Consider the following 22,116-nt stretch of genomic DNA (forward strand, 5'->3'; position numbering starts at 1 on the left):
GCAGCATCACTACTGTCTACTCATACAAAAGTGCATGTGCATCCATCCACCAATGACCAATCCATCCCACGTTTTTTCCCCTCCAAACAGAAAGGGCCGGTGCACGGTAGCAGCTAGCTATGGACTTGGCTGAGCTCGTGTAGTCGTGTCCATCCAGAATCTGAACGAGGCGCACTAGTTTTATTTTGTGGCTATCCTCACCAACTTAACTACTATACTATCTTCCGATCCCGCGCTGAATATTAAACGGCGCTACCCAGTAAGCCCGCGTCGGTTTGAATTTGACCGGAACAAAACTTGTTACTGATCCTCAGAGGCATCGCGCGCCGTTCGATTATTGCGGCTCGTCGGGCGCGGCCTCCCTCGCCACCTACCTCTCGCTCCGTCGCTCGCTCGATCCCATGCATGCGTCGTCCCCTATATATATCTTGGCACTGGATGCTAGCTCATTCACCGCGCCGCTCCTCCTGCGTTCTCCACGCAGCTGATCACTGCCCAGCACCTGCATTGGCTAACAGTTCAAGGACGTGTCGTGCAGATCCCTAAGCAACCGACAGTGCTGTTTTAATTAGCTATATATCCAGCAACGTGCTTAGGATCTCGATCATGAAGATCACCGTGCAGTCCAGCAAGGCCGTCAAGCCGGCGTACCCCGGCGGCGAGGCTCCGGCCGGCGCGCCGGGCGTCGTGCCGCTCACGGTGCTGGACAAGGCCAACTTCGACACGTACATCTCCGTCATCTACGCGTTCCGGCCCCCTGCCCCGGGCAACGCCGCGCTCGAGGCGGGGCTCGCCCGGGTGCTGGTCGAGTACCGCGAGTGGGCGGGGCGGCTCGGCGTGGACGCCCAGGGGAACCGCGCCATCCTGCTCAACGACGAGGGCGCGCGCTTCGTGGAGGCCACCGCCGACGTGGCCCTCGACAGCGTCATGCCGCTCGAGCCCACGCCCGCGGTGCTCGCCCTGCACCCCAGCGGCGACGACGCCGTCGAGCTCATGCTCATCCAGGTCACCCGCTTCGCCTGCGGCTCCCTCGTCGTGGGCTTCACCACGCAGCACATCGTCGCCGACGGCCGCGCCACCAGCAACTTCTTCCTCGCGTGGAGCCAGGCCACCCGCGGCGCGGCCCTGGACCCGGTCCCCGTGCACGACCGCGAGTCCTTCTTCAGGCCCCGCGACCCGCCGCTGGTGGAGTTCGAGCACCGCGGCGTCGAGTTCAAGCCGTACGAGAAGCACGTGGTGGAGAGCCAGAGCCACGCCGGCGGCGACGACGAGGAGGAGGTCGTGGTCCAGAAGGTCCACTTCAGCCGGGAGTTCATCTCCAGGCTCAAGTCTAGGGCGTCAGCGGGGTTGCCGCGGCCGTACAGCACGCTGCAGTGCGTGGTGGCGCACCTGTGGCGGTGCATGACGACGGCGCGCGGGCTGGACGAGGGCCAGTCCACCAGCGTGTGCATCGCCGTGGACGGGCGCGCGCGGATGAGCCCGCAGGTCCCCGACGGCTACACCGGCAACGTGGTGCTGTGGGCGCGGCCCACGGCGACGGCCGGCGAGCTGGTGGCGAAGCCCCTGCAGCACGCGGTGGGGCTCATCAACCGGGAGGTGGCCCGGATCAACGACGGCTACTTCAAGTCGTTCATCGACTTCGCCGGCTCCGACGCGGTGGGGAAGGAGCGGCTGGTGGCGGCGGTCGACGCGGCCGAGATGGTGCTCAGCCCCGACATCGAGGTCGACAGCTGGCTGCGGATCCCGTTCTACGACCTCGACTTCGGCGGCGGCCGGCCCTTCTTCTTCATGCCCAGCTACCTGCCGGTGGAGGGTCTGCTCATCCTGCTCCCGTCCTTCGTCGGGGACGGCAGCGTCGACGCCTACGTGCCGCTCTTCAGCCGCGACATGGAAACCTTCAAGGACTGCTGCTACGCCATGGAGTAGGCTGCCGCCCGTTGTTTGGTTCATTCGATTGTCAATGCTGTTTCTTCTTTTTTTTTCCCGGTGGCAAATTGCCGATGCTATATAATTTTGGCAGAGACTAAATAAATAAATGAAATTTCGATAACCTGTTGCTCGATTCAGATTTTTCAATGCTCCATTGGTTGGTTAACGCCCATTGTGCTCAGAGAAAGCCTACGGAATTCTCTTCACTAATTGCGGGGCTCAGTCGTGCCAGAGCGCGTTACAATGAGGGCCTAGTCGGAGTTGGCCCACACACGAATTCGGCTCGCTCCATTTAATAGGCCGGCCTGTTAAATTTGTACTTTTACTGCGGGGGGCGAATTCCTTCCGGACCGGAATACGCAACGTTTTTTTTCAATTCCGGCCACACACAAGTCTGCTCCAATCATACTCGCCTCCTCGGCCCAGGTTGCAGTGTTTCTATCTTGCTGACACATTTCAGATAGAAACCTCAAATACAACAATAATTACAACACAAGTATGGGCGGAAATTATGAGAATCGATCGTACTACCTGGCTATTTTTTATGTGAGCATAGGGTAGAATTATGTGTTCTGTGTGCTTAAAACTCTGCGACAAATAACGGCCATACTAACATATACTACATCTCGACGTAAAGACAAGGACGCCGTTAAGTGGTTTATTTAATTTCCATCGTCTAAAATTGTTCCATCATGTTGCTACCTCTACGACGCGATGATCATAGAACCAACAAGTACTCCTGCTAATACACCGAACTTGTGCACATATTACTGGATGCAGCCAAGCCGTCTTCTTCTTCTTCTTCTTCTTCTTCTTGTTCAGGTACTACATTGACGCTCGCCGGGGCAAGCTCCCAGGCCTCGAGCTTGGGCACCCTCACCGCATCCGATCCATTGTTGAACACGTACAGGTGGCTGCTGCTTGTTGCGGCGTGCTCGGGGTACACTCTGGCAGTCATGCATGTCCGCCCTCCACCTCCAAAGCTCTCAACGATCGAGTGGTCGATCTGTGTGTTGCACGAGAGGATACATTGTCAGTGCCAAGCATGCACACGTACAGTAGTAGTTGCAGATTCTAAGAAGCTCTGGTACTTAGTAACAGAGCTAGCTCGATCACTACATTAGTGCCACGTAGTGAGCTCACCAATGTTCTCAGCGATATGCTCCTGTCTTTCTCTATGTCCACGTCCACGAATCCTCCATGCGTCGGTCTGTACACCCCTGCCTTCGTGGAGGACCTGCACGTATCTGAAGGTTCAGAGATTGCCATGTCATCACGTTCCGGCCCGTCGTCTAGTCAGAGGAAGGCCCGGTAGAGAGAGAGAGAGAGAGAGAGAGAGAGAGAGAGAGAGAGAGAGAGAGAGAGAGAGAGAGAGAGAGAGAGAGAGAGAGCCCAGTAACATTCACGGGCCGGCCCAAAAACAACGTTTCGTTCGTACCTGGTGAGGTCCGTGCACATGAGGACGGTGTACTCGCCGTGGAGGAGCCGGAACACCCTGAAGAACACGGCGGTGTGCTCCCGCAGGTCGTCGCCGGACGCCATCACCAGCAGCCCGAACGGCCCGACCCCGCCCTGCACGGAGGCGCCCTTCTCCCCGCACAGCGCGTCGGCGTCCAGCAGCCGGTTGCCGTCGAGGCCCTCGGCCCGCTCCAGGCTCGGGATCTCGAACACGACGTCCACGTCCGCCTGCGAGCCCGCGATGCCGCCGATCTCGCGCAGCCCGCCGGACTCCACCTCCGCGCCCAGCAGGGCCGCGCGTCCCCTCCGCAGCGTCTCGATCTCCTCGACGGGCCACTGCAGCAGCTGCCTCCCGGCGGGGTCCAGCCACAGCGCCCGCGGGAACGACTGGAGGCCGGACCAGCCCCTGGCGACGTCGTCGGCCTCGCTGTCGGACTCGTTCACCCACGCCCACAGCACCCGCCGGTTCTTGCGCGCGTCGAAGAACGTCTTGGACGCGTACAGGTGCCCGTGGTCGATCCTCCGCCAGCTCCGGTAGTCGTCGTCGCCGCCGCCGCGCGCGACGTCCTCGTCCGGGGTGAACGTGTCCGCCTCGTCGTCGTACCGCCCGACGGTGTAGTAGTCCTGGAGCGTGTCCGGCATGCTCACCTTGAGGACGTGCCTCACGCCGGGGCCGCGCGCCGACGTGTCCAGCCCCTCCGCGCCGCGCGCCGCGACGGGGAACAGGTCCGGGCACTCGGCCATCACCGCGTCCCGCGACGCGTGCAGCGGCGCGGCGTTGCGCTCCCAGCGTAGGAAGTCGGCGCTGCGGTACACGAGCGTGGTGCCGACGCCGGTGGCCACGGCGGAGATGGCGAACCGCCACAGCCCGTCGCGGCCGAGCCACGCCGTGGTGGGGTCCCGGAAGTTGTCGGCCGACACGTCGGCGGGGAGCGGGACGACGGGGTTGTAGCTGGGCTTGGTCCACTCGCGCAGGAGCGGGTCGCGCGGGTTCTTGGGGAGCGCGATGTTCTGGACCTGCCGGCGCTCGGCGTCGATGCCGGAGTAGAGGATCACGGGTTGGCCGTCAGGGAGGATGGTGACAGACCCTGACGCGCAGCCGTTGGCGTCGAAGGGCGCCGTCGGGTCGAGCGCGTTGCCGAGGGCGGCCCAGTTGACGAGGTCGCCGGAGACGGAGTGGCCCCAGGAGAGGTTGCCGACGTCCCAGAGCGCGCCGTGCGGGTTGTACTGGTAGAACAGGTGATACATACCATTGTAGTAGACGGGGCCTGTTGGGTCAACGAAGCCTCAGCAATCCGGGAGTGAGGAGGAACCAAACCAAGAACAGATCGAGTACAAGGACAAGAGCACGCACCATTTGGATCTGCAAGCAAGCTCCCGTCGTTCCCATGAATTTGCATCCAGACGAGAGGTTCCACAACAGTAAGAGGTAGTTCACCAAAGATCCACCATGGCTGATCTAATTCACATCAAGGTATTTGAAAACTTACCGTTCTGCCAGTTCTTGGCCGGCTGGAAGTGGTACGCCGTTCTGACATGGTCCTGCATCCTGGCGGCGCAGATTGGTGAAGAAGAGGAAGAGGAAGAGGGGAGAAGAAGGCAGAGTATCACGTTGCTTACGGCGAGACGAAGTGCTGCCATTGGCACTGACGAATGCAAGTGAAGAATCACCAGAGCAAATGGCTGGTGTTATTTTTTTTTAGAATTTTAATGGCTGGTGTTATTGCGTCTGCTACTTTACATTTTTTCAGAGCGCTTGAAATGGACAGCCCTCCAGCTCCCAGAGTTGTAGGGTTTAGTTTAGTTTAGTTGATGACCTGTGACCATGCCATGTTCCCTATGTTTTATCAAGTACTAATGGCCAATTTGCCCCATATCAGATTCCAACGTAAGCATCTTGATCAGATCTAGTCAGATGCTTAGCGTAATTCTTTTGGTGGAACCCACTCTCACCTTTCTTTTGACCAGAAACTAAGGCAGGTGCTGTACCTCATGTCATCTTTTTTTAAGCAAACTTCAAAAAATGATGGATGTTTTTTGTTAGAGTATATGGCAAGGATCCAAATTGTTGTCATTATGACTCAATACTTTTATTTATCCTTCATATATGATACTTTTACTTTTTGTTAGAGTATCCTTACTTTCCCTTTCACACACCGTCAAATCTGCTAATTGCTCCAATTTTAGTCCCATATATTGTCTGTTGTGACCACCAATCCACCCACTGTCTACACCCTACAGTGATGCCACCACTGTAAGGCCAGTCTCAGTGGGAGTGTTATTGACACAGTAATCTAGACTGAAATCTTAAGAACTGTGCCAGTTGAGGGTCATGGTGATGACACTCCTCTCACATTTCATGACACTCCTCTCTTCTCTCTCCTCATACTATTGGTACATGTTATCAAATTCAATGTACATGACACTCTTATGACTCTCTCACTGAGACTGGCCTAACCTCGCTCTGCAACTAACCTCCTATTGTGACTTTGCGTACCGCCCCTGGCCGTCCTATTAAAAGTGGATCTCTAGAACCCTTAAATCTTGCCCTGGGCAATGGCGTTCAGCTACTCGCTGGCTGAAATTCCCTTGCTCTTTCAAGCAATCAAAGAATAAACATGAACAGACGAATGGATATATTAGCTATGTTGTAAAAGAAATTTCAATTGCCAAACCCAGAATTACTATTCCGTGCAAAATTACCGATAATATCGTGGTACTTCATAGGTTGTTTGGCCATAACTAAATTCTTTAGGTGCCTGGACATATCATGAATAAGATACAATTTTTATTTTTGAAGAACACCCTCTTTTGTATTTTTGAAGCACACATATCACATATGCCCTTCTTCTTCATGCCCAGCTACCTGCCGGTGGAGGGCCTGCTCATCCTGCTTAGGGATGCAAGCGGCAGCCCGCAAAACCCACATATAGACTTAATTAAGTGGGTTGCCGCAATAACCCACGAAAATTTAACCTATATGTGGGTTCGCGGGCTAACCCAATTGCATCCCTAATCCTGCTCCCGTCCTTCATCGTGGACGGCAGCGTCGACGCTACGTGCCGCTCTTCAGCCGCGACATGGGCCCTTCAAGGACTGCTGCTACGCCATGGAATAGGCTGCCCGTATTGGTTCATTCGATTGTCAGAGTCGGGTTGTCCGTTCGACGCTGATATGGCTCATTTTTTTAAACAACCGGGTTGTCGAACGGACAACCCGACTCTGACAATCGAATGAACCAATACGGGCAGCCTATTCCATGGCGTAGCAGCAGTCCTTGAAGGTGCCCATGTCGCGGCTGAAGAGCGGCACGTAGCGTCGACGCTGCCGTCCACGATGAAGGACGGGAGCAGAATTAGGGATGCAATTGGGTTAGCCCGCGAACCCACATATAGGTTAAATTTTCGTGGGTTATTGCGGCAACCCACTTAATTAAGTCTATATGTGGGTTTTGCGGGCTGCCGCTTGCATCCCTAAGCAGGATGAGCAGGCCCTCCACCGGCAGTTAGCTGGGCACGAAGAAGAAGGGCATATGTGATATGTGTGCTTCAAAAATACAAAAGAGGGTGTTCTTCAAAAATAAAAATTGTATCTTATTCATGATATGTCCAGGCACCTAAAGAATTTAGTTATGGCCAAACAACCTATGAAGTACCACGATATTATCGGTAATTTTGCACGGAATAGTAATTCTGGGTTTGGCAATTGAAATTTCTTTTACAACATAGCTAATATATCCATTCGTCTGTTCATGTTTATTCTTTGATTGCCTGAAAGAGCAAGGGAATTTCAGCCAGCGAGTAGCTGAACGCCATTGCCCAGGGCAAGATTTAAGGGTTCTAGAGATCCATTTTTAATAGGACGGCCAGGGGCGGTACGCAAAGTCACAATAGGAGGTTAGTTGCAGAGCGAGGTTAGGCCAGTCTCAGTGAGAGAGTCATAAGAGTGTCATGTACATTGAATTTGATAACATGTACCAATAGTATGAGGAGAGAGAAGAGAGGAGTGTCATGAAATGTGAGAGGAGTGTCATCACCATGACCCTCCACTGGCACAGTTCTTAAGATTTCAGTCATACTTGCGCTCCGCTCGACTCTGCTCGACGCGAGCTGGAAGAAGGAGAGGAAGGGAATGAGGAGGAATGGGGAACGCGGCGTCGGGGAAGGATAAGAACGAGCTCGTTCGGATGCCGAGGTTCGCCGCGACGGCCGACGCGTGGCGTCGCCAGCGGTCGGTCGCGGTATGGGCGTTGGCGACATAGTGACGCCACTGGGAGGAACAGTGAACCTGTTTGACCGATTTGGACTCGATTTTGACCAGATCAAACTCAAAATTTCATATAGGAACTTGAAATTTGGCCAAAATAAAAGTTGTAGAGGAAGAGAAGATCTACAACTTTGCTTTTGGGCGGGAGTTGATTTGAGGCTCGGATCATGGAAAAAACGCGGTTGAACATAGCTAAAATGGTGAACACTACGCAACATACTTAATGCTAATGACCTTGCTTAGGCCCGTAATTAGCAAGTTAACACGTGATTAGCACCTTGATTAACACAGGGGTGTTACAGGGGACGGCGGAACGAGTCGATTTGGGTGCGAGCGGGGTGAAAACGGATGTGCGTCGGACGAGATTTGGGCACCAGTCGTCGTCAAAACTGGATGATGGGGTTGGACAACCACGAGCCGTCGGATCCTTCTTCATCGCTCAAGATGGCCCGAATGTCAGGCCATGCCATGCCATGTGCATGTCACTGAATCTGCATCCCTTCTCCCTTCCGCGTTCTCTCTCATTTTCCTCACTGCGGAGCATGCTCACGGTGTCTCCCGCTCATCTGTTGGGGGCGGTGCGGCCGGCCGAGCATGCCCGTGGCAGCTCCTGCTCGCCCATTGGGGGGCGGAGCCACCGTCGGCCGGGAAGAGGAGGAAAGAGAAGATGGAGGTGAGGAAAGAGAAGATAAAGAGTATATATAAGTCAGATCCATCTCAGTACCCATTCAATAGCCTCGTAATGTAATTTAATACAAATAAATATGATTTGCACCTCGCATGAAATGATTAGCAAGTTTGGAGAGGGGAATATGCATTTTGGGAGTTTAGAGACCGGCATGACACTTCGAGTCAAGTTCAAGGGTCGGCGGTGCATTTTACTCTTTGCTATATATTGTAAAAGAAATTTCAACTATTTAACCTAGAATTACTATTTCACGCAAGATTACGGTTAATATTGTGGCATCTCGTAGGTTGTTTGGGCCCCGGACATACCTTGAATATCTCGGCCTTGGCTCAAGGGACGCGCTATTGTATTTTTAAATAAAGCATATATATAATCGTATATAATGGCCCGCTGGGTAAAGGCATACATTTTGCAACAAATGTTTTGTTTCGTGTATGATAACTCCAGACGATTTACTTAACCAAAGCTACATCTTTCAGCATGAGACCACAAATAATGGTCTTATTAGGTCATAATAACCAAGGACAATCCATCTGCAGCACAACCACATTGGAACAAACTACAGCTTTAATTGGCATCATGCTTCACTGCAAGTGATGATCGTTGCGCCTATTCAGCGTCATCCGATAGGATTGGAACAACCATCGGCGGCAGCAGTGCAAGCAGGCCGTCATCTTCAACATTGACGCTTGCCGTGGCAAGCTCCCAGGCCTCGAGCTTGGACACCTTCACCGCATCCAACCCATTGTTGAACACATACAAGTGGTTTCTGCCTGTAGCGACGTGCTCGGGGTACACTCGAGCCGTGATGCAAGTCCGGCCCCCACCGCCGAAGCTCTCAATGACAGAGTGATCAATCTGGATGTCGTCGAGTAATCGTTCTTAGCTCTGTTGATCCTCAGGTGTATACATAACTAAGATTCACTAAAAATCAAGAGACATTTCCTTTTTTGTGAGGAAAAATATGTTTTCTACTGCCACTGAATGGTGTAACCCTGAATAGGTATGGGACATAGAGATCTCACCAGTGTTCTCAGCGATACGCTCTTGTCTTTCTCCACATCCATGTCCACAAATCCTGCATAAATCGGTTTCTGCACTCCCTCTTTGGTCGATGACCTATACACGTTCCAATGCAATGCACAATAATTGTTATGTTTTTTTAGAACAACAAATTGCTTTTTTTTGAAAGAAATCGGCAAGAGTTTTGCCTTTTTTGTATTAATTTAATATAGCAAAGTGAGAACAAATCAAACGGCTTAGTCTGAATAAGAGAGAAACAAGGTTGAGCCCTAACCTATCCTTCCGGCCATAAATAGAACAACAAATTGCTATCCCAGTTAAAAGAGTTTGCAGTACCTTGTCAGGTCAGTGCACATGAGAACCTTGTACGCGTCGTCGTGCTTGAACACCCTGAAGAAGATGGTGGTCTGCTCCCGCATGTCGCCGGACGCCATCACGGTCAGCCCGAACGGCCCGACGGCGCCCTGCACAGCGGCGCCCTTCTCTGCGCACAACTTCTGGGGATCTTGCAGCCACTTGGGGTCGAGCTGCTCGGCCTCCTTGAGGTTCGGGATCTCGAACACCACCTCCACGTCCGCCTGCAGGGTCTCGATGCCGGCGATCTCGTGCAGCCCGCCGGAGCCCACCACCGCGCCCAGCAGAGTGACTTGTTTCCTCCGCAGCGTCTCGATCTCCTCCACCGGCCACTGCACCAGCTGCTTCCCGTCGGTGTCCAGCCACAGGGCTCTCGGAAACGACTGCACACATCCAGTCACCCAAGCGGCAATCAGCAGAGCCAAAAGTTTTCTGTCAGATTGCTGGCATGCCAATGCCATGGCGGCGGCGGTCACCTGAATGCCGGTCCAGCCCTTGGCGACGTCGTCGGAGCGGCTGTCCATCTCGTCGACCCACGCCCAGAGCACGCGCCGTTTCCTGCGCGCGTCGAAGAACGACTTGGCCGCGAACAGGTGGCCGTGGTCGATCCGGCGCCAGTTCCGGACGTCGGCCTGCTCGCCGTCCTCCACCGGCACGAACGTGTCGGCCTCGTCGTCGTACCGCCCGACCACGTAGTAGTCCTCGTCGGCGGCCTTGCTGAGCTTGAGCACGTGCCTCACGCCGGCGCCGTTCGCCGACGTGTCCAGCCCTTCCGTGCCCTGCTCCGCCACGGGAAAGAAGTCGGGGCACTCCCAGCAGGGGATGCCCGGCGAGGCGTGCAGCGGCAGGGCGTTCCGCTCCCAGCTGACGAAGTCCGCGCTCCGGTAGATTACGGTGGAGCCGACGCCGTCGACCTCGGCGGCGATGGCGAACCTCCACAGCCCGTCGCGGCCGAGCCACGCCGTGGTAGGGTCGCGGAAGTTGTTGCCCGTCACGTCCGCCGGCTGCGGGATGATCGGGTTGAAGCTGGGCTTGTCCCACTCGAGGAGGAGCAGGTCCGATGGGTTCCTGGCGAAGGCCACGTTCTGCACCTGCACCTCGTCGGCGTCGCGTCCGGTGTAGAGGATGGCGAGGCGGCCGTCGGGCATCGCGGTGGTCGACCCCGACCAGCAGCCCCGGACGTCGAAGGTCGACGTCGGATCGAGCGCCGTGCCGAGGAAGGCCCAGTTGACGAGGTCGCCGGAGGCGGAGTGGCCCCAGGAGAGCTTGCCGGCGCCAAACAACGGGTCATGCGGGTTGTACTGGTAGAAGAAGTGGTACATGCCGTTGTGGTACAAAGGCCCTGCCACAGAACAGGATAAAAACTTTTAAAATTGGAGTAAATTTAAGACTAGACTGAAATTTCTCCAAAGATATTCAACAGAGAACCGAAGAAACAGGTGAAAATATTGGCAGAGAATTCAGAGATGAAAAAAAAAATGCATACCGTTTGGATCTGTTCAAAGTCATCCGTTCCAGCAAAATGGAGGGAGCCAGATGCAAATGAAAACGGGAAAAAGTCAGTCTGTTTCCTTATCCTGAATTCTGTAACTTCTCTGTGATCAAGCCAAGCGCATGGCGTTCGTACCGTTCATCCAGTTCTTGGCAGGCTGGAAATGGTAGGCAGTCCTGCCATGGCGACCATGGTGCAGGTGCTGCTTGCTGTTCATGGCGTGAGTCGTGGAGGACGAGGAAATGGAGGAGGACACAAGGCGAGAGTGAAATTGCACGACGCTGCCATGGCCTGATGAGGGTGTTTTATAGCTACTGAAAATTGGGGGTCCCTTGCGATTGCAGAAGACATCAGCCGCAACAGTCCACCAACTCTCCAAGTTTAGCACTTGTTTTTGACTGCGTGTGGGTGTGGGTCAATCTCTTGATTCGTGCCTAAGCACCGATAAAGTGGTGCTAAGCGGATGAGGTGCTGAGTAATTCAGGAATTGTTTACTGGTGTAACGCGCTATCTTCTCCATATCATCAATATCAATACTGACGAAACGTCAGGGTCAGAAAGCTCCTCGCATTTTCGCAACCATCGCAGCTCCTCCGTAAGACGGAATTCAGAAAGCTCCAAATCCGTGCCGGCACCGCAGGCCACTTTTGGCCCCGGCTTATGCAAATGGGAACGTCCCCGATATTCTGGCACCGTGGACCTGTTAGCGAGCCAGATCAGGAGATTCTTTTGAGAATTTGATTTTTTTTCCCTTCTTTGAAAATCAATCAATATTGATGTTCTCAACAACAATCTTGTTCGCCGGTGTGTTCTTATTCGAGATTCGAAATGCACAAAATCAAGCCGGCCTTGTGGGGAGAAAAAAATCGGTCGCATACGGAGGGCGTCACGTGAAGCTAATATGATTCAGTTTCGTCTTTGGATTCAGACACAATGAAGCCTTCGTCTCCAACGTTCACGGTGGCCGTCGCGAGCTCCCACGCCTCCAGCTTGGTCACCTTCACCGTGCCCGTCCCGTTGTTGAACACGAACATGTGGCTGTTGCTCGTCTGCGCGTGCTCGGGGTACACCCGAGCCGTGATGCAGGCCCTCCCCTCGGCGCCGTAGCTCTCCACCACCGAATGGTCAATCTGTTTCAGTGTACCGTGTCAGTCAATGTCCTCTTACGCACCTTACTAAATGAGCAAAAAATCAGTGAAGCAGCAGAGCTCACCAGGGTTCTTAGCTTGATGGTCTTGTGCTCCTTGATGTCGATGTCCACGAATCCTCCATAGGGCGGCTTGTACACCCCAGCTCGAGTAGATGACTTTGTCAGGTCGGTGCACATGAGGAGCTTGTAGTCACCATGGTGCCTGAACACCCGGAAGAACACGGCGGTGTGCTCCGGCAGGTCGCCGGAGGCCATCACGATGAGTCCGAACGGGCCGACACCGCTGGGCACGGAGGCGCCCTTCTCCCCGCACAGCTTCTGCGGGTCCAGCAGCCAGTTGGGGTCGAGTGACTCGGCCGCCTCCAGCCTCGGGATCTTGAACGCGACCTCCACGTCCGCCTGCGACCCGGCGACGCCGACGATCTCGTTCATGGCTCCGGCGTTCAGCACCGTGTCACTGTCACGGCGTAGGCCGACGCGCTTCCTCCTCAGCGTCTCGATCTCCTCGATGGGCCACTGCCGCAGCTGCTTCCCGTCCTTGTCCAGCCACACCTTCCTCGGCACCGTCTGTATCGCACAAGAGACGGAGCAGTTAGTGGCTAAGATCAAGATCATCGAGGTGAGCTGCACACTCCGTTTAGTGTGTCAGATTGGTGACCTGAACGCCGGACCAGCCCCTGGCGACGTCGTCGGCCTGGCTGTCGGACTCGTTGGCCCACGACCACAGGACGCGGCGATTCTTGCGCGCGTCGAAGAAGGACTTGGACGCGTACACGTGCCCGTAGTCGAACCGCCGCCAGTTCCGGACGTCGTCGCCGCGCTCGGGCTCCGCCGGCGCGAACGTGTCCGCCGCGTCGTCGTACCGGCCGACCATGTAGTAGTCCTGGAGAGTGTCCATCACGCTGAGCTTGAGCACGTGGCTCACCCCGGGGCCGTTCGCCGACGTGTCGAGCCCGTCCTTGCCGTGCTGCTTCACCGGGAACAGGTCCGGGCACTCCACCATGCCGGCGGCGCGCGACGAGTGCAGCGGCGCGGCGTTCTGCTCCCAGCGCCGGAAGTCGGCGCTGCGGTACACCAGCGTGGACGCGACGCCGCTGACCTCGGCGGACACCGCGATGCGCCAGAGCCCGTCGCGGCCGAGCCACGCCGTCGAGGGGTCCCGGAACTTGTCGCCGGGGACGTCGGCGGGGAGCGCGATCACAGGGTTGTAGCTGGGCTTGACCCACTCGCGGAGGAGCGGGTCGGCCGGGTTCTTGGGGAACGCCACGTTCTGGACCTGCTCGTTGTTGGCGTCAATGCCCGTGTAGAGAATGGCCGGGGTGCCGCCGGGGAGGATGGTGGAGGAGCCCGACCAGCAGCCGTTGATGTCGAACGGCGCCGTCGGGTCGAGCGCCGTGTCCAGGGCCGCCCAGTTGACGAGGTCGCCGGAGACGGAGTGGCCCCAGGAGAGGTTGCCCATGTCCCAGAGCGCGCCGTGCGGGTTGTACTGGTAGAAGAAGTGGTACATGCCGTTGTAGTACATGGGACCTGTTCGTGTATAACGCCGGAAGCAACAACCGTCAGGTGTTTTTTTTTTGGGAACAACCGTCAGTTTTTCAGTAACAGGAAGTATGCCATCTTGATCACTGATCAACAGTTTTTTTAGATTACACAGTACAACTCAGACACTTAAAACACACGCACACTCATACCTCTATGAACACACACGCAAACCCTGCCCCTATGAGCATCTTCGAAGACTGAGCCGGCAAATCCTCGAGATTAACGAAGTCACCACATGCGCCTTGCTGTCGACGAGGACGTCGCCTACCACTGAATGCATAAAGCCGTTAAATCCCAGAATATTCGCCCCCCACGGGGAGTCGAATCCAGGACCTTAGTTGCTACCGAGGCTCTTGTAACCACTAGACTACAGGCCCTTTCGCCACTGATCAACAGGTTTGGCAGTTCAGTGTTACACTGAGAATGACATGGTCTGGTCTGGTGATTTTAGGCAAAAGATTTAGAGAGCTGCATAGTTCCCTTAACTCAGTTATCTCAATCTTCAAACATTTGTGTTCTTTACTAAAGCGGAACAAGATATTCTCTCTTCAAGGTTGCAACTGTGTTTAGATGCTGTAAAATTTTGGATGAAATTCACTGTAACAATTTTCAACCGAAGATTAGAAAGACTAAACATGATTTAATTATAAAACTAATTACACGGGTAGTGAAAAACGAGACAAATCTATTAAGCTTAATTAATCCGTCATTAGAGATTGTTTACCGTAGCATGATATTGTGTAATCATTATCCAGTTAGATTTAAAAGATTCATCTTGCAATTACACCCGAGATTATGAAACCAGTTTTGTCAGTTATTCACATTTAATATTTTTAATTAGTGGTAAAACGTTTGAAATTCTCTCGTGCTAGAGAGCAGGCAAAGCGTGCAAACATGTCTTCAGAGACGTGAGTGTGAGACACACCCACACTCCAAGTAGGTGCAGGGTGGCAGGCAGGCACACTTGGCATCCAATCTAACCTATCAACGTGGGCCACACAAGCATCTTCCCCTGATTTTTTCTCCTTTGTTTGTCTCCTTTTCTTATCACCAATGGATAGGTTTAAGCTTCTGACAACTATGTTCTTCCCATGACCTCAACCCACCGAAACTAATGGAGTTTAATTTGCGGTTCAACCAGATACACCCAAGACAGGATAAAGTGATCCCAATTTAGCGTTATCAGAGCAAAGCAAATCCTATAGCTGTCAGACCTGGCTACAACAGAAGAGAACGGAAGAAGAGCAGAGGACCAAGAAGCAGCACGTACCATTCGGATCTGCTCGGCGCCGGGATCATCCGCAAGAACCCATCGGGATCAGCAGTTCGCCACGAGATCGAAAGTTCAGCTAAATCTGTTCTAGATCAAGGAATTGCACAAACGCCTGAAGACAAGTCAGCGCGCTTACCGTTCTGCCAGTTCTTGGCTGGCTGGAAGTGGTAGGCCGTCCTGCCGACATGGCGGCCCTCGCCCGTGGTCTCGGGGGCCAGCCGGAGAGCGGCGGACGAGGACGCGAGGAGGCAGAGGTGGAACGCGACGGCGGCGAGAGGAAGCCCCGCCATGGTCGCCGAGGGGGACGGGAGCGAAGTGGACGGGTCACCAGGCCTTCCTCTGGCTGCTCTCCTGCTTCGCTGAAGAGTGCCGAATAAATAGCATCCCAAGTCTGAATTCTTAAAAGTTTGTTAGCAAGTTGAGGGCTTGCTTGCTGCCGAGTTGTTAGTGTAACTTTAAAGTGCAAAATGAGCATTAGACATGTGCTTATTCCTCGGATGCACATGGAACGGTGATGTGAGAGCGATCCAGATTCCATCCTTTCGTTGTTGAGTTCTGATCTCCTAAAAACTGGAGCTTTAGTTTCAAGATCCGATCGGACCGGTTCAGGTCATTTCTTAAAGGTCACCGGCCAGACGACATTTCAGTATCGTGTCCTAGCGAACGGGATCTACTCCTCCGCAAGTGATCCCTTCTCCTCTGACGCAAAGTTACCAGGAAAACCATCACGAATAAGAGGTGGTGGCCGATAGGTTAGTGATCTGCTTTACAGATTACTGAACACTGAATCTTTTGATAACAGTGTAAGACCATCAGAGGTGTGCGTGCACGTCATTCAGGCACAAGACAAGGCTATTTCTTGGGGATGTTTCAGGGCTTTGTAGTCTTCTGATGGTCTGAATTTCTGATCTGGATTACTGGTAAACTAATGTCGTGATTTTATAGTCAAATGATGCGCGTAGGTTGCTTCTGCATCTGGCCAATTAGGACTAGGAAATAGAATATAGTTGCTGATCAGTTGCTGGGTACTTTCAGGAGTTGTTAAACGTTAGTGGAAGCCACCTTTTCTTTTATTTCTTTTTTTCAAGCGGCATTGCCCTGATCTTTGTCCTGACTGAACTTGGTCCTCAACAACTAAACTTCACATCGCTATCATTCTTAGTACATCTTCAGGTGAGTGAGACGATGGCTTCTGATTGACTAGTAAGTTGGCCCGTGCTAACGCTACGGGAAAAAACATGTAATATTTATATGTAATAATAATATACACTAAATAAAACAAAATGGTACATTTGAGCAACAAGGTCAATGCAATTTTATGTTTCTGAACTTCTGAAACTCAACTAAAATGTTTATAATTAGACAAATATTCAAGAAGAAGCAACCGATAGTCCAATACAGTGAACCATTGACATGGCCTTGATCATTGGCACTATGCGGCCAGAGCAAAGCAATCCTACAATTGTTGGCATAATTACAAGGCAAGCTATGGCAGTGAAGTTTAAGGTCACGAATGGAGTCCAAGGCAAGCTAGCTTCTTACAAACCAAACAAATATCATCACAGACATTAGGACCCATGGCTGGAACACCCTGCCAAAAATGATGTGTGAAGTAGTACCAAGCATCAATGGAAACTGAATTGCGTGCATTCCAGAACATTGATACAATGTTTTTTTTAAATGCCTAACTCACATACGAGTACATCAGCCTTAGCTTCTACTTCAGATGCCTATCCAAATTTGTAACAGGTTCTATGCTCTAATTAGGTACCACATGTTATCATATAAACTGAATTCACACTAAATTGATTCCTTTGCCAACGGCCCTGCGTCAAAGATAGTAGAGTGCCCGTGCTAACGCTACGGGTCTATTTCAAACATACACAAAAACAAAAAGCAGAAGGTGTACAGCCTATTTCAGCACTGTCATCATTGTCATCAGGCCATTCACAATAAAAATGAATTAGACAACCAAGTTCAGCATGTTTCCAAAGGCTCCAGATTGGATCATACACATACTTGTATGACTTAAAACTCCTAATAACATATTGAAAATGGTATAGTATTTCTAGCTGAGTAACTGGCTAACCACACCTTAGAAAGATAGAGTGATATTCATCATCTCCCATGTAAGTTCCAAACTGATCCTGACCTGTAAAGAATCCAAAAGGTAAGAAGATAATTAGAGAAAGCAATATGAAAATGCATTAGCTTGTCTGAAATGGTACCATGCTCTAGTAATCTCATGAGCAAACCAACCTTGAAATTAACCATCTCCCAGATAAGGAAATTCTTACAGAAATTAAGCATAGATGATAATTTCAAGCATATGTTTTTAGTCCCTCTATTTTCTACTGGTGGAATATGGCGACAAGCAAAAACATTCACTATCATTTAAATACTCAAAGAAAATGTAGCTATAACGATCGGCACAATTCTGCCAAAGGATATATTCCTCTAAGTATGGCTGAAATGATAGTCTGATAGCACAAGCAATTGCATTTGCCAATGCAGATTGCTAGTAAAGCCTTCTACAAGAACCAATGAAGATAGCATTTGCCAGGGCAGATTGCTTCAAAATTTTAGGAAAGGAGCATCCAGTTAAATCAAACATAACCTAAGTCCAAGTTTTTCATCAAATTAATTCAACATCAATGAAGACCCACCCGTATTTCCCTGCACCTAAAAGGTTGGTCTGATTTAATCATCACAGAAACTCAAGCATAGCCTCTTCTTGTCCTGCAATCAAAAACTAACATTACCATAGATGAAATTCGATATGACAAATGAAAAATGCTATTTACTTATACCTGACTCGGACAAAGACCAATCATGTGTTGAAGTTTATGGAATTTGTGGTTGTAGCTCGTGAAGCTGCCTAAATTATTCAATGGATGCAACGCCAAATCTCCCTTTTGCTGGCAAAAACAAAAGAAATACCAGAAAAGAAATGGGGCAAACAAAGTCTTTCAGCATGAAATTAACCAAGTAGCACTCACGTTGAGATGAGGTTCTTATTTGTACCCTCAAGGAGAGGCCGCCATGTTCAAAGAACGTGGCCACATCGACCCTGTTGGCCTGCTCCCTTCCGTTGTCCCCTAAAGCATTTGTTGTAGTTAAATTCTAGCGCTTAGAATGTATCACACATAAAATTGGCATAATGGCGTGAACGGAATAGAAGATATCAGATAAGTGACATTAAGAGGAGAATACAGTAAAATATTATATCCAGGTTTCAACATGGAAACTCAGATATACGATGGTAGAACATGTGGAAAACACAAGACGGGATGCCATTCCTTCCGGTTCTTATCATAAGGCGTGAGGCCTATGGCTTGAAGTTTCTTAAACAACTGCACGAACCTATGGACATACGCACCTAATCAATTCCGCATCCCATATTGTTAATCAAGTCACAAACCTGGTGGTGCTTGTGTTGGATCTGCGCGGCGTACGCAAGAGACTTGGTCTTGCAGCTGCCACAATCGGCCACGAGGGGGCAGCTGCCACAATCGCTTTCGCCGGCTGCCGGCAAGGAGGAGCCCCGGATCCCAGGCCGCCCCGCGAACGGCGGCGGGGCACGCCGGGCGCGGAGGCCGGTGGGCGGCGCGAACGGCTGCGGGGCCGCAGGTCGGGCGCGGACGCCGGTGCCCCGCCCCCGAGGGCAGCTAGCCGCAGCGCACGGCGGCCGAGTCGCGGAGGGCGCGGAGGCTGGTGCCCCGGCCCTGAGGGCAGCTGCGCGCGGCGCACGCCGGCCGGGCCGCCGAGCCGCAGACGACCGCGGCCGGCGAGGAACACAGAGACCGGCGGCGCTCCGTGGGCGACGCTGCGGGGGACCAGACTCAGCGGATTCCAAATTTCGAACTGCGGCGGCGGGGTGGGGGATTGGGACGGCGGGCGTTGAAGCCGCGGGAGCGTTGAAGCCAACAATTCTCTGGGTCGTTGGATTTGGTTGGCGTTCCGATCTGGGCCCTTAATTTTGGTGTGGGGGGATTTCCTGGGTACATGTTGGTGCACAAGGCAAGTGTCTCTCGGCGGGGGAAATTCAGGCGGCTTTTTTATTTTTGTATTTTTTTTAAAAAAAAATTACAGAAATATATTTTTGGTTTTAGGTTTTACAGTTCTATATCCCTACCGCCCGGCAGGGGGGCGGCAGGGGGACTACCGCCCGGCAGGAAGGCGGTATGGACCTATATATAAATAAAAATAAATTTGTTTTGCGCAGAGGTCCTTGGAGGGAGCCTGCCGCCCATCTGCCGGGCGGCAGGCTCCCTCCCCAAATATAAAACTCCGCTCCTTCCCTCTGCGCCCTCATTTTCTGCCCACGAGATCCAGAGAGGGGAGAGGGAGAGAGGAGGGGTGAGGGAGGTAAAAAAACCGGCGAAGCCCTGCAGGATTTTGGATCCGAACCACAGGTAACCAATATTTCTCAACTATTATAAACTTGTTTTTAAAATAATTATGAATTAGAATAGATTTAGTTTTTGGATAGTGAAATATACAGTAACTTATTGTTATTGCAGCACAAGGCAATAGCTGCCTCCAATTCTGTTGGATTTTCATGGACCGAAGAAAAATCTAGTATATTTCTTGAGATCATGACACATCTTGTAATCAGTAAGAAGTTAGATCCATTAGCGGATGGTACGATAGAGATGGTGTTGTCCAGATTAGTTGAGTTTAAAGATTTGACATTGTTTCGAGGTATTACAATGCAAGATTTAAAGTAACACCTGCTAGAACGTCGGAAGATATACATGAGGGTATGTGAACTAGCGAATCATCCTTATGTTATTGGATTCTTACAAACTACTTGTAAGATATGGATGCGGCCAGAGGTGTATGAGATGCACATTAAGGTAACTCTTATTCAGTTCTAATCACGTCCGTTATTTGTAATCCATATTTACGAAATAGTAAAATTATTATGTAATTATATGCTAGGATTACCCGAGGACACGGAGTTGATTAACAAATCGATACCAAATTTCCGTAAATTGGTATGTATCTTCGGTGGAGTTATGCCGCAAACTAAACGAAGGAGGTGTAAAAGATCTTCGGGTGATAGTTCTCGGCCTCTGCAAGAACAGATGACCGGAGGTTCGTCAAGTCATGCAGCACCACCTCGAGCACCTAGTTGTGTTAACTGGGATGACGATATGGATGATTTCATGCCCCCCAAATCATGGCATCGAACACATGATGTTCCTCCCCCTGTACATGAACCTAAAACCAGAAAAGAGAGAAAAGGAAAGTGGAGAGGTTCGTCAAGTAATGCTGCACCACCTATAGCACCGCCATCTGTCAACTGGGATGACGATTTAGATAATTTCATGACATGATCTGTAACTTATGATGGACATCAGTTTTAGATTGTGATGTAAATTGTGATGGGACGCCTGTACCTTTAATTGTAATACTTATATGTTTGCTATGTTTGATTGTAATGATTATATTTATGATACAATACCACATAAGATACAATGAACGAAATATAAATAGAACGTTAAACAAAATACCACATAACATATTGCATTAAAGGTTTCATTCGTTACAACCAAATTCGAGACAAATACATAATATACTTAGTTTCGTACACACAAATACATTGCAAGCTGTTACGTGCACAACTAGATGCGGCGAATTCTTGTAGGTGGAGCCGATCCATCCGTCGGATTCCCGGAAGGTCCAGCCTCGGCAGCAGCAGTGGGTACTGAAGGCTGTGGGCACTTCTTGTAAGTGTAACCGTCCGCTCCACACAAGTTGCAATGTTTTTTCTTCTTTCCAGCCTCGGACTCGTCCATTCCGTTCCGGATTCGATGTGTCTGCCGTCGGCCTATGCTCCGCTTCATAGCTGCATCAGGGATGAGCATTGGATGTGGATTTTTTTGAGTGAATGGGCCTAGAATACCGATGCCATATATCTCATGACACCAAGTCTGTGTTGCGGCTTCTTTTGTGAAATATTGAGAAACATAGGACGCAGCATCTAACCCAGATACAGAACAAGCCGCGATGACATGGGAACATGGTAAGTGATGCACCTTTGGCTTCTGACATCGGTAGAACACCCTCCCGTCAATGGTTATCAAAACTTCTTGAATTACCCTTTGTCTACGGACACCCTGTCCGGTCCTGTCCCTGCATGATACCTCAAATCTTTGCTCCTTTGTGCCCATCGATATGACTGAGTGAAATCGAGCCTTTTCAATTTTTTTCTCCATGTACTCATTGACCCTTCTGCAAAAATGCACTCCTGGATCATTAAGTAAGGGAGCGGCTGATGCGTATCGCTTCCGAAAATACCTTATACATCCATACATGATGAACTCAACAATGCCAATAAGAGGAAATCCACGAACACGATGCATTACCATATTGTAACATTCAGCATGGTTGGTCGTCTCGATCCCATAACGTTTCCCATCTGTGTCATACAGAAGTGACCACTTCTCTTTAGGCGCACTGTCACAGAACAGTCCAAATAATACCAATCAAGTGCAATAATTAACACTTAAACTCAAACCAGAATTACTGCACTCAACCAGTACACTCAGACCGCCTGCTTTAACCAGGATCGATTACACAGGAACTCTCGCCAAAAGACGAGCACAGATGATTACCGGCAACAAAAGCGTTCAAAGCCATTTACAACCCGAGTTTAACAGGAGCACCAACTTAAACTACACTAAGTGTTTACAAGCTAGATTTACAAGTCAAACCTCAGAGTTCAAACGCAGCGGAAAGTAATTTAGAGTTGAAAACAAGTTTCAAAATACAGTACGATAACCAACGTCGCAGACAAAGACGAGCTTCACACCTTGCCCACTGATGTGAGGCTCACCTGCCCGAACTTCATGGAGAAGACGGGACCCACTCGACCGACCAACCCGGAGGAAGTGGTTGACCGATCCACGAGGCGCAGATCTCCTCGGAGTCCT

General features: G+C 51.4%; 4 protein-coding genes across 12 annotated transcripts; 1 reads left to right on the top strand and 3 right to left on the bottom strand.

Annotated features, from left to right (window-relative positions):
• Positions 1 to 460: 460 nt before the first annotated feature.
• Positions 461 to 1,994, top strand: LOC120642765 (agmatine coumaroyltransferase-2-like). The gene has a single exon (XM_039919343.1). It carries the CDS (start codon positions 607 to 609, stop codon positions 1,924 to 1,926), a length of 1,320 nt encoding a protein of 439 aa, XP_039775277.1. The 5' UTR covers positions 461 to 606; the 3' UTR covers positions 1,927 to 1,994.
• Positions 1,995 to 2,575: 581 nt separating this feature from the next.
• LOC120642766 (beta-fructofuranosidase, insoluble isoenzyme 6-like) lies at positions 2,576 to 5,190 on the bottom strand. Of its 2 annotated transcripts, XM_039919345.1 has the most exons (6): positions 5,008 to 5,190; positions 4,878 to 4,936; positions 4,742 to 4,750; positions 3,368 to 4,655; positions 3,073 to 3,166; positions 2,576 to 2,935 (listed from the first exon to the last, which is right to left on the bottom strand). In XM_039919345.1, the coding sequence occupies exons 2-6, from the start codon at positions 4,933 to 4,935 to the stop codon at positions 2,672 to 2,674; spliced, it is 1,713 nt and encodes a 570-aa protein (XP_039775279.1). In that variant the 5' UTR covers position 4,936; positions 5,008 to 5,190; the 3' UTR covers positions 2,576 to 2,671. The 2 variants fall into 2 exon arrangements, with proteins under 2 accessions (XP_039775279.1, XP_039775278.1); XM_039919344.1 differs by having other exon boundaries at positions 4,878 to 5,190.
• A 3,558-nt stretch (positions 5,191 to 8,748) lies between these two features.
• LOC120642767 (beta-fructofuranosidase, insoluble isoenzyme 7-like) lies at positions 8,749 to 11,502 on the bottom strand. 2 transcript variants are annotated; one of them, XM_039919346.1, is made up of 6 exons: positions 11,346 to 11,502; positions 11,205 to 11,213; positions 10,195 to 11,060; positions 9,701 to 10,101; positions 9,367 to 9,460; positions 8,749 to 9,199 (listed from the first exon to the last, which is right to left on the bottom strand). In XM_039919346.1, exons 1-6 carry the CDS (start codon positions 11,425 to 11,427, stop codon positions 8,951 to 8,953), a joined length of 1,701 nt encoding a protein of 566 aa, XP_039775280.1. In that variant the 5' UTR covers positions 11,428 to 11,502; the 3' UTR covers positions 8,749 to 8,950. The 2 variants fall into 2 exon arrangements, with proteins under 2 accessions (XP_039775280.1, XP_039775281.1); XM_039919347.1 differs by having other exon boundaries at positions 8,749 to 9,265.
• A 435-nt stretch (positions 11,503 to 11,937) lies between these two features.
• Positions 11,938 to 19,071, bottom strand: LOC120642768 (beta-fructofuranosidase, insoluble isoenzyme 7-like). Of its 7 annotated transcripts, none has more exons than XM_039919350.1 (6): positions 15,312 to 15,752; positions 15,173 to 15,181; positions 14,052 to 14,172; positions 13,019 to 13,887; positions 12,424 to 12,927; positions 11,938 to 12,340 (listed from the first exon to the last, which is right to left on the bottom strand). In XM_039919350.1, the coding sequence occupies exons 4-6, from the start codon at positions 13,880 to 13,882 to the stop codon at positions 12,107 to 12,109; spliced, it is 1,602 nt and encodes a 533-aa protein (XP_039775284.1). In that variant the 5' UTR covers positions 13,883 to 13,887; positions 14,052 to 14,172; positions 15,173 to 15,181; positions 15,312 to 15,752; the 3' UTR covers positions 11,938 to 12,106. The 7 variants fall into 7 exon arrangements, 4 of the variants coding, with proteins under 4 accessions (XP_039775284.1, XP_039775283.1, XP_039775286.1 ...); XR_005662730.1 differs by lacking the exons at positions 11,938 to 12,340; positions 12,424 to 12,927; positions 13,019 to 13,887 and adding exons at positions 17,270 to 17,327; positions 17,842 to 17,914; positions 17,986 to 18,273; positions 18,597 to 19,071 and having other exon boundaries at positions 13,927 to 15,181; positions 15,312 to 16,766; XM_039919349.1 differs by lacking the exon at positions 14,052 to 14,172 and having other exon boundaries at positions 15,312 to 15,742.
• Positions 19,072 to 22,116: the final 3,045 nt, after the last annotated feature.

This window comes from Panicum virgatum, chromosome 7K (genome assembly GCF_016808335.1).
Source record: "Panicum virgatum strain AP13 chromosome 7K, P.virgatum_v5, whole genome shotgun sequence".
NCBI classification, from domain to species: Eukaryota; Viridiplantae; Streptophyta; class Magnoliopsida; order Poales; family Poaceae; genus Panicum; species Panicum virgatum.

Coding starts and splice junctions, on each gene's coding strand:
- LOC120642768 (XM_039919349.1), bottom strand. CDS start 15,465: ATGGCGGGGCTTCCTCTCGCCGCCGTCGCGTTCCACCTCTGCCTCCTC. Junction 12,928..13,018: donor GGGGCTGGTCCGGCGTTCAG/GTCACCAATCTG, acceptor TGTGCGATACAG/ACGGTGCCGAGGAAGGTGTG. Junction 12,341..12,423: donor CCATCAAGCTAAGAACCCTG/GTGAGCTCTGCT, acceptor ACACTGAAACAG/ATTGACCATTCGGTGGTGGA.
- LOC120642766 (XM_039919344.1), bottom strand. CDS start 5,028: ATGGCAGCACTTCGTCTCGCCGTAAGCAACGTGATACTCTGCCTTCTT. Junction 3,167..3,367: donor ATGTGCACGGACCTCACCAG/GTACGAACGAAA, acceptor AGATACGTGCAG/GTCCTCCACGAAGGCAGGGG. Junction 2,936..3,072: donor GCATATCGCTGAGAACATTG/GTGAGCTCACTA, acceptor TGCAACACACAG/ATCGACCACTCGATCGTTGA.
- LOC120642767 (XM_039919346.1), bottom strand. CDS start 11,427: ATGAACAGCAAGCAGCACCTGCACCATGGTCGCCATGGCAGGACTGCC. Junction 10,102..10,194: donor AGGGCTGGACCGGCATTCAG/GTGACCGCCGCC, acceptor GGATGTGTGCAG/TCGTTTCCGAGAGCCCTGTG. Junction 9,461..9,700: donor ATGTGCACTGACCTGACAAG/GTACTGCAAACT, acceptor GAACGTGTATAG/GTCATCGACCAAAGAGGGAG.
- LOC120642765 (XM_039919343.1), top strand. CDS start 607: ATGAAGATCACCGTGCAGTCCAGCAAGGCCGTCAAGCCGGCGTACCCC.